This window comes from Lathyrus oleraceus, chromosome 3, assembly GCF_024323335.1.
Source record: "Lathyrus oleraceus cultivar Zhongwan6 chromosome 3, CAAS_Psat_ZW6_1.0, whole genome shotgun sequence".
NCBI lineage: Eukaryota > Viridiplantae > Streptophyta > Magnoliopsida > Fabales > Fabaceae > Lathyrus > Lathyrus oleraceus.
This window is the reverse complement of record NC_066581.1, coordinates 99,355,093-99,365,941: the sequence shown is the minus strand read 5'-3', so window position 1 is coordinate 99,365,941 and position 10,849 is coordinate 99,355,093. Positions and strand designations below refer to the sequence as shown.

The window sequence follows — 10,849 nt, the reverse complement described above, 5'->3', positions numbered from 1 at the left end:
CAACTTTAAACACTTCCTACGGTTTCTATTTTATTTTATTCAAGTCATATGATGTGTGACTCAAATCACACACCTAGAATCTCAATTTTTTTCAATTTTAAAGATGTTTTGAGATTCTACCAACGTCATGACTTAAACCAATCCAAACATAGTTCTTGATCCAAAAAAAACATCTACAAATTGACTTAAAGAATATTGCTTACACTATAATCAAAGATTTTAATTTATGCATGATAAAAATAGATTTAAACCTCAATCCAAAGATGCACAACTAATGAGGAAACTCAATGATATAAAACTACAAACCAAAAGCTTAAGAGACAAATAACAAAACCATAACATTTAAGGTAGATAATACATGCAACTTCAAGATAGAGTAATATAGTTTATCACTTAACGCGAAGATAAGTATATTTCTCTCCGTCAAATCATATGATGCATTTTTAGTTTCATCACCTGACTAATCTTTTGAGAGTTTAATATAATTATTGATTTCATTTTTGGAAATAAAAGGCTCGTCAGTAATTGCTACCCAAAGCATTTTTTCTAGAGACATTAAGTGTACAAATATATTTTCCTTAAAATAAGCATAATGTTTGCCTTTGAAAATTGGTGCTCCACTATATGCTTCATTCGGATCGTCATCACCCATATTCTCAAATTTTTGAGTCGTTTAGACCTGATTAAAAGACCAGCTCTGATGCCAATTACTTGACGAAAATACAGAGAATACAATGGTCTAGAGGGGTAGGGTGAATAAACCTCCCAAATAAAATGATCAGTTGAAAAGTTTTATCAAAATTTGAAAATAAAAAATAGTTTGTGTGACAAAAGCAAAGTTTGTATAAAGTAATTATGCTTATCAAACGATATATTTATGAAACACCTTAATAAGTACACATATGATAAAGATCAAATCAACAAGATAGCCAAAGAGAAAACAATGTATGGTATTGAATTAATGTTGAATTTACATAAGACATGTAAAGTATACAAAATCAATACAAATGTGAATTCTATTATCACCATTTTCAATTTTAATCTGCAGCAATCAAATTTAAAGTTTCGATTCTAATAAAATCTACACTAAGCAAATAAATCTCTACCAAGGAAAAACCTAACATCATACGATTCAATGAAAGCATAAAAACAACCTAACACGTAATTTCTACGATATATATATATATATATATATATATATATATATATATATATATATATATATATATATATATATATATATATATATATATATATAGAGAGAGAGAGAGAGAGAGAGAGAGAGAGAGAGAGAGAGAGAGAGAGAGAGAGAGAGAGAGAGAGAGAGAGAGAGAGAGAGAGAGAGAGAGAGAGAGTTGTACGTAGGATTTATAGTGGTTCGACTATCGTTCTCGCTAAGCTTAATCCACTAGTTTTCCATTGAATTTTTTTGGTTTTTCAATATGGTTTGTGACAAAATTACACACATTTAGTACAATCACAATATCCAAGTAATGATGAAAATATAAAACTCTTCTATATGAATCCATTGAATTGTACACAATATCTAAATTGAATTCTTGCAAAGTATTTACACGAAATCGTCTTAAGTCTTCTAGCACCAACAATACAGCTTCAAAGTCTCTCTTCTGCAACGATCTTTCCTCAATCCTACTAGTATCTTGAGTGTTGGTCTGAGTGAAGATTGAGAAGAACTCCAACCTTGTCTGTACACTTTCATACAACACTACCTAAGTGAATCTAGAGAGAAGAACCTCATTCCTTTCCACTAGAATTGTCAAAACCAGCCACAACACCACACACCTTGCAAGCCTCTAAAATTTCAAGAAAATCTTCAAAGAAACGCTAAACACAATAACATAATCTCCTAAACAAACTCAAATGCCCAAATATTAGATTTAGATCCTCATGAAAATGAAATTAGAATGAGGTAAAGGAAGAAAGAAATAACTTTCAAGCACTCAGGAAAGATTAAAAAACCATTTTTTTAAATGAGAGAGCAAGTGAATTGTGAGTTTTCAAATCAATTTTAGAAGTGTATATTTTTTAACATTGTGAAAGATTTTGAGAGAAAATTATATTTATATGTGCTGCAGATCTAGCACAAAATAGTGTACGATTCGAGTCATAAGCAAGAGGTATGATTGGAGTCAGAAAACCAAGAGGTTCGAATCAAGAATAAAAAATATATATAAATCATTTATGTGATTCGAGTTGCAAAAATTATGATTCGAGTCGCATGATTCGAGTCAGAAAAGTGGTGATTCGAATCAGATTTCAAGAAGTAAAATATGAAGTTTCTCAGTTCAGTATGATTCAAATCAAACATTCTATTGTTTCAAATCAGAGTGTTGTTATTCGAATCATTAAGTCTGTGATTCGAATAATGAAATGATTCTTGAGCTCTCTGTGAGTTTGATTCAATTCGAGTCAGATAAACAATGTGATTTGAATCACACAGGAAGATTCTCAATTTTACAAAATTTCAAAAGATTTTTAAGATTTTACTATAGTTATGACTTGAACCATTCTCAAACATAATTCTTAATCAAAAAACTCAATAAATTGGCTTAAGTCATATTGCTTAAACTAAAACCAAACACTTTAATTTACACATGCTAAAAAAATGGATTTAAAAATCAAACCAAAAACACATTCCCTACTATTTATAGTATGGTTTGATTCATACCCTATTATAAATACATCCCATACTATAAATACATCTCAATCATTCATAGGATGAACTTCTTCTTTATCTATCAATCACTTATTATTATTATTGTTTCATTTCACAACCGTCTCTAAAGATTAAACATAATAAGCAACTATTCCTTAATTTCAAACTATATCTTAGCTATGTCTTGATAGTATTGTTTTATCCAACTTTCTATAATCTCTACCTCTTGCTTCCTTATGTCTTTAAGCCACTTTGGATCTTCCTTAGTTGAGTATCTTAGATCCACATGATGAGCTCCTACTCACACGAACACAACACACAAATTAATTATAAAAATACATAAACATAAAAAAATAAAAAATAAAAAAAATGCAAATTATTCAACTAACCTTCTTTTGCAACTATAGCAACTATAGATTTTGTTATATTCTTCAACACTCTGCAATCAAACTCATTCAAAGTTAGCATAGTTGAATGTGAAATTGTAATAACCAATAGTATGATGATAGAAAAGATGATAAGGGTTTACCCTCCACCACTCCAAGGATCTCTTAAACCATTAAAAAATATGATGTTACCAGAAGATCTTTTCAAAACTGCCTCAATATCCTGCAAATAATATATAATAGATCAATATTTATAACATTGAACATCTGAATTATTGCAAGCATGAAAATATACAAACTGAATATTTATTTATATAAATTAAAAATTGATAACCTACATGACCACCAAATTCTGATGTAATCCAGTTGGGTCTTGGCAATATTTTGTACTCATTTTCGCAGGAGGCAGAAAAGTCTTCGAATGACCACTCATATCGAGTAAAAATGCTTTCTTTGTTTGAGGCCATTGGCATTACCATCTCTGTACAAGCCTCCATTCAAAAAATAATTAATTAGGATAACTTTTTTATAGGTTTTGCAAAATAATTTTCAGTATTGCAAAATAATATTTTTATTAGGATTTAAATTACTATTTTTTTAAACTTTTAAGATATGATTTTTATATGTTGAATATAAAATTGGAATTATTCTTCTAGTGTCGTTGACCTCGTCTATACTTCTTTCTTAGATGAATAAATATGTTCGTCAAAAGTATGGCGATCCTCTTTAATTTTGTTCTAAATTTTATCCTTAATAATTCTATTTGTCTTTCTCGAAGATGTTTGTTAAGATGTGGAAAAGAATAATGAGGATACGTAGGAGATTTGTGTGGCGTAGTATTAAAGGAGATGGGAAGATCCCTTGTTCGGTGGTCTAATATTTGTAAACCTAAGAGGCTAGGGAGTTGGGATTTGTGAACTTCCCCTGATTAACCTACCCTTGCTTGGGAGATGTCGGTTGAGGCTTCTCTCGAAGACTTTAGGACTATGGTGTGATATCACATTTGCTAGGTATAAGGAGTAAGTGGTTTTCTCTCTTTATAGGGCTAGATCCACTAGTGTATGTTATGCTTTAATTTGCTAGAATAGACTTTCTCTATTAGGTTCTTATGCAGAGGATCCTTCTGATTGGTTTATAAAGGAATGTCTAGAAATGTGGGTCTAGTCTACTCGCCTCATTCTAGGACAATTTTTGAACTGACGATAGTCCTCAAAAGGTCATATTTGACGACCCACTCATGACCCTAGGCCTACCTCCCAAATAAGTCATAAACAAAAAGATGTTTGTGAGGTCCTTAGAGAAAATAAACACCACCTAATAGTCTAAAAAATCATATTAAATGGACGTTGTATAGTCACAGGTCTCGAGTAGGTGGGTAACCGAATCTAAAAGCCCTTACACATCAAACAAAAAACACCATTGGGATCAACTAACACCTTACGGATAAAGAAATTATTTCTAGTTGGAATCCTGTGAATAAGTTGTAAAAAATAACAATCATTTTTTAGGGCGTCCAGCTACCCCATATAAGGGGGAGAGCTTAGTTCATAAGGATTCCCGAGGGAGCATTGTAAAACCCACTCTAAAGGAGCTCCAGGTAAGCCAAAATAAAAGTCAAAACATCATCCATACTCCTTAGTGAGAAATAGGATCAGGTATCATGATCCTATGTGTGTGTGTGTGTAAGAGAGAGAGAGGGAGGGAGAGAGAGAGAGAGAGAGAGAGAGAGAGAGAGAGAGAGAGATCCCTGATTTGAAGCATCAAGCTAGAAAATATCTCTTGCCTAAAATAAAATAGAGGTATTTTCCAATTTAACTCCCAAGTTAGCAAACCATTAACTAGAACTTCCACATGCCCGATAGACCAATCCTACTGATATGAAATACTAAAGAGCGTAAGAAATCTAGCACTCAAAGGAATGTTACCAATCCAGGTGTCCTTCCAGGAAGAGGTTAGGCTCTTAGAACCCACTTTCCTCCTAAAAATATCTACAAACTAATCAAACGGGTCATCAAGCTTGAAACCTAAGAGGGAGACGCCACAAGGAGGAAGCCCAACAAAGGTTGGATGTCCTACTCCTAATATAATATGAGAATATTTGGGCATCATACCCAGAAGACACAATATCAGATTAGAGACCAGAGGCACCCAAGATAACACGCCATCTGCATTTAGCCAAAAGAGTCAAGTTAACCAAGTGGAGAACCCTAACCCCGAGGCCATCATTCTAGTTAGACTTACACATATAATATCACTTAACCCAGACGATCTTTCAACCCTCTTTGACTTCGCCCCAAAGGAACCACCTCTAAATCTTAGTTATACTCTTCCACATAATAGACATCTTAAGGAAAGATAAGAAGAAGATGGAAATAACATTAAGAATTGAGTTCAATAACATCACTCGCCCTCATATGCTCACATATCGATGCCTCCAAGAGTTCAACCGATTAGAGATCATGGACACTAAAGGTTGCCATGTAGACTTAGCAACTGGGTTAGCCCCCACATGAAATCCTAGATACTTAAAAGGAAGAGACCCAATCTCGTACTGAAGAAAGTCTTCTGCATAATCCATAAAAACAAGATTCACATTAATCCCAATTAGATTACTCTTTAAGAAATTAACACAAAGACCTGAACCCAACATAAAACTCTAAAGAGTAGTCTTAATCGACCAAAGATTATTGAGAGAATCCACAACAAGGATAAGAGTTTCATCTGTATATTGGAGATAAGAGACAAGAAGACTAGAGGAACCCATTGTGAACCCAAACAACATATCAAGGTCAACTGCCTTAGAGAAAAGTCGGCTTAGGCCTTCTTCCACCAGCATAAACAGGAAAAGGGTCTACAAATCCATCTTGCTTCAAATCCCTTTCAATGTTAATTTCTTGGTTCAGACAACCATTGACCAAAACTGCAAGATTACCCAATAATACACAAGCACACATCCAGAATCTCCACTTTGCATTAAAGCCAAATCTGACAAGCATATAATCAAAGAAACTCCAATTTATTGAAGCATGCGACTTTTCGAAGTCCACCTTAAAAATGAGACAAGATTTATTGGTTTTCTTAGCTAGGTACACCAACTCATTAACCACCACCACCCATCCACTAACAGTCTACCTTTAAGGAATAACAAGTGATTCGGGAAAATAAGGTTGTCTGTGACATTGGCAAGTCCAACAACCAACACCTAACAACAAGCTTATACAAGGACCCATAAGAGAGGGATCAAGAATCACTCAAATGGAATAGTGGCTCAATTTCCGGGATGAAAGTCACAAAGTAGAACGTAAAACACTAAAAAAGGAATGTAAATTGTCCCTAAAAAGTGACCAATTTTTAGTTTTAGAAAGGTGAAATTGAAACCATCTAACCCAACTTTTATTATCATAGTAGAAAACAACCCCATCATCTAACTCAGAAAGCAAAAAAGGATCTATATGTTGAGCCTATTAACATATCTACATTTTTTTTATAGAAGATATCTCTCAATTCAAAAAAGTATTGAAATCAACAAATGCCATAAATGAACAATTATAAATAGATGATTGAAAAAATAAAAAATTGCATTCATGAAAAAACAACAATAAAACTATAGTATCTCTCCATTTTAGTAAATTATTTTGAAAATCTCCCAAATTTAAACAATTTAATAGATAATTAAATATAATAAAACTAAATGACATTAAATGATTAGTTGGAGAGACATTACCAAATATTTAAAGATGGATATAAAAGTTGTCACTTTTAATATATTATATTATTAATAATATCGACTCATTAAAAATTCATATATTTTATTTTATTTTATATTAAATTTAACTATTTAAATTTATTAAATAAGTGATGTATTTGATTTAGATAATAAAAAATATAATAAATTTATTAAATGAGTGATGTATTTGATTTAGATGATGAAAAAATATAATAAATTTGGGAGGATAAGTAGAGTACCTGCCATTGCCATCCTGCAAGACCATGAGGATCAGAATGATCATTTAAATTAAAACACTTAGCATTGCCACTATAATTGTAGTAAATATTTGCAGCCTCATACAACTTGCCTAACCTATCCTTTTCTCTCTTTGAACTGTCAATAGCCTCACACATCTGGTTCAATTTCACCAAATTTCAATTATTCTTTCCAACAAACAAACAAATATCAATCACACTTCCAAGTGCTTTCAGATCAATTATTATACATAAAATATCCACTTCATTTACAAATCAATTATCATCTACTACTATGTACATTAATTTAGTTAATAAAAATATCATAATGCATAAATCATATTACTCTATTCTAAAACAAAAATCAACTTTTAAGTCAAGAATAAAATATATATTTAATTTTATTTTATTTTATCTAAATCAAAAGGTCCTAGTCGAATCTCAATCAAAATATTTAATTTAATAATACCGATATTTATTAAATTTGTATTTTCAAAGTAGAAACATGTTACTAACCCACTTTAGACGCATTGATTTTTGTTTTTTCTATTGACTCAAGTTGATTTTAATTAAAATAATCTTAATTCCAACACTTCATTATCATTATCATTAAACTTAAAACACACTCCATCACACATTTAAAGATGTTTAATTTTCAAACCAACCTAACAAACACTCGCACACAAATATTAATTGTATTTATAATATTTTATTAGCATCACGACATCAAATAAAATCAACCATAAAAATAAAATAACATTATTAATTTATTAAAACATTAAAATTTGCACCTTTTTGACTGGATATGCTGGCAATGGATTTAGAAAATTGGTTGGTGTTGGATAATCTGTCATTGCCGTATAAACCCAAGCTGTCTGTAACCAACCTTCCAAAGCATCTACTTCCATATAATTACTATAATTACACCAAAACAATATTAAATTAATTCATATCAATTATACTTAAATAATCCAACTATTAATAATAATAATAATAATAATAATAATAATAATAATAATAATAATAATAATAATAATAATAATAATAATAATAATAATAATAATACTCACTTGCATATTCTGAAAGTTTTCCTTAATAATTCTAATCCTCCATGTTTTTGGGATATTTCTTCTATCAACTTCCATGACCCTTTTATTACTTTGTAACAATTCTCACTCTCACTCTGTAATAATAATACATAGACACCACGTGAGTGCACGTGATAGAGATAGTATATGCTTATTATTAGGAATCGACAATATAATAAGAAGACATTAATTATTTAACGAAACCTTAAAGTCTTGTGTGACAATGTTGTCGAAAACGTAGGGTGAAACCAAATCCGTAAATTGAAGAATTGGAGCTGATGATGATAATGCTCCAATTGCAACGTGTGGATACTTTATCCTGAACCAAGCAGCCAACACTAAAAAAAACAAAAACTAAATTAGACAAAACTTTGTACTTACCGTGTCACGGATTTGATGTGGATCGGAACAGAGATTTTTATAAACTAAATTAGTTAAAAAATAAATTTATAGAAATTTATTATACTTCCTCCATAGGATCCTCCAAAGACGACAACAGGGGAGTGAGTTGCTGACAAATTCTTCTTCAAATCAATTATGAGAGTTGCATAATCAGCCAAAGCTTGTGTAGAACTCAAATATCCAAGTGTTGTGCTATTTGCATATGCAACTTTCTTATTCCCTCCAAATGGTATTGATTTTCCATAGAATCTATGCTGCATGAGACAAACATACGCATTAACATATCTCTATATTATTCAGATACATTAATTAATTAATATATAAAATAAAATATTAAAATCGCAATGTATCAGGTCTATATATTATTCAGATACATTCGTTATTCAATATATGATAAATATTTAAATTTTGAACTTTGGAGGATTATTACCTCAATGAAAACCAAGAGGGCATTGAAATAAGGTGCTTTTTCAAACATGAATCCAGTGTTTTGTGTGAACCAATCAATGTGTCCTTCATTTCCAGTGTAGACAAAGATTGGAGCTTTCTTTTTGGCACCACCCCAATAGGTATCATTGATGAGATACCTTTGTTGAAAAGTTTGATAGCTTTGTGGATTATAATTGAAGTGATCAAGTCTTTGTGTGAAGAATTTTGTTTTGTAGAGACCATTTTGGAGAGAGCCAGAGTTTATGATCTGTTGCTCTGGATGAATGAGTGGAGAAGGAAATCTGGGTATGATATGGGAAGAAGTGAAGGTGATGAATAGAAGAGAAAGTAAAGAAAAGAGGGAAAATTTGTAGTGGAAGAAGATAAGTGCCATTTTTTGTGTGATGGGAGTTGAGGTTAGAGATGAAAAAAGTGTATGATAAAAGAAGAAGAGAATCTTGAAAATTCTCAACTTTGAAAAAGGCTAGTTGTTGGGTCTACTCTGTTGCTAGTGACAGAGAAAATGGAGTTGTGGCCCTTTTTCTTCTTCTTCTTTTTATTCTTATAGGAAAATGATTTGTCTTTTTTAGTATATTATTTTAAAAGTTAAAATCCAAAATATTGTATTTTTAAATCCATTGAATCATTAATTTTTTAATTAAATGTAGTCTAAATAAATATTTTCATTTAATAAATATGGAAAAGACAAATATTTACTTAAATTGTGATTAAATAAATATTGAAAAAAAATCAGGTTGCATGGAATGGCTAGGGACTTTTTTTTAATAATTATTTTCATTTTATTGTTAATACATCAACTCACACATATTCAAATAAATATTAAAAGAATGTGATTATTCAAATGTAGAATCTCGCAGAGAGTATATTTACAACCAAATTAATAAAAAATAAAAATAGTTTTATTAAAAAATAATCCATAAAAAAAATTAATTACTTTATAATTGAATGCAAATCAAGAATATCAATCATTAATCATGAGTAAACACATTTGTTAGTTATAGTACGATTTTAGTATTTTATCTTATTCAAGAAGTTAATTTTTTTATTTTAAATTAAAATAGTTTTGATTCATCTTTTGTATTTATACTTAAAATTAAAGATTGAAGATGTGTCAATTTTTAAATAATTCGTATGTTTTAAAATGTGATAAATCATCGTATAGAAATATTTTGTGGAATTATATAAAAATATAAATTAAAAAATGAACATATTCGGTAAAATTAAAAGGGTCAAACTTATTTGAATTTCAAATAAAAGACTAATTTGTGAATCATATAAATTAAATTATCAAAAGTATAATTAAATTCAATACATATTTAAACAATTAAATAATAATAATAATAATAAATAAATTAATGCTATATTAGAAAAATCATTTTTTAAGTTTATTGAATATTCAATGTATATGGACGTATAATAGATCAAATACATTGATTATTTAATTAAAATTTAATATTATATTATTAATAATTAATTTATTATTTATTATTTGTTTATATTACTCCTATGATATTTGTATAACTATTTTTTTATAGTTTTTGAATAATCAATAAATTTATTGAATAATATAATAATTTGCATATATTAATATTAGGGATGTGCGGAGGATGTTTCCCCACTCCCCGCCACCACGGCATCCCCCACTCCATCCCTATTTATTAATTTTCATCCCCATCCCCACAATCCTCACCCCTATAGATCTCCATCCCCACAGATCTCCACGAAGAATCAGATCCATGGAGATCGAATCTTAAATTTTTTTTATAGGTTTCTATCAAAAATAGGACATTAGTATTTCCTTGTTTTTCCCTTTTAAAAAAATATGTTTTGTTTTTTTTATTATAAAATACATCTTGTATCAATAATAAAAAAATACAAAAACA

General features: G+C 29.9%; 1 protein-coding gene across 1 annotated transcript; it reads right to left on the bottom strand.

Moving 5' to 3' along the window:
• Nucleotides 1-2,639: 2,639 nt before the first annotated feature.
• LOC127125605 (uncharacterized) lies at nt 2,640-9,486 on the bottom strand. The gene is made up of 10 exons (XM_051054383.1): nt 8,947-9,486; nt 8,581-8,770; nt 8,319-8,452; nt 8,097-8,209; nt 7,818-7,941; nt 7,030-7,185; nt 3,402-3,554; nt 3,207-3,286; nt 3,067-3,116; nt 2,640-2,974 (listed from the first exon to the last, which is right to left on the bottom strand). Exons 1-10 carry the CDS (start codon nt 9,337-9,339, stop codon nt 2,844-2,846), a joined length of 1,524 nt encoding a protein of 507 aa, XP_050910340.1. The 5' UTR covers nt 9,340-9,486; the 3' UTR covers nt 2,640-2,843.
• Between the last annotated feature and the right edge of the window lie 1,363 nt (nt 9,487-10,849).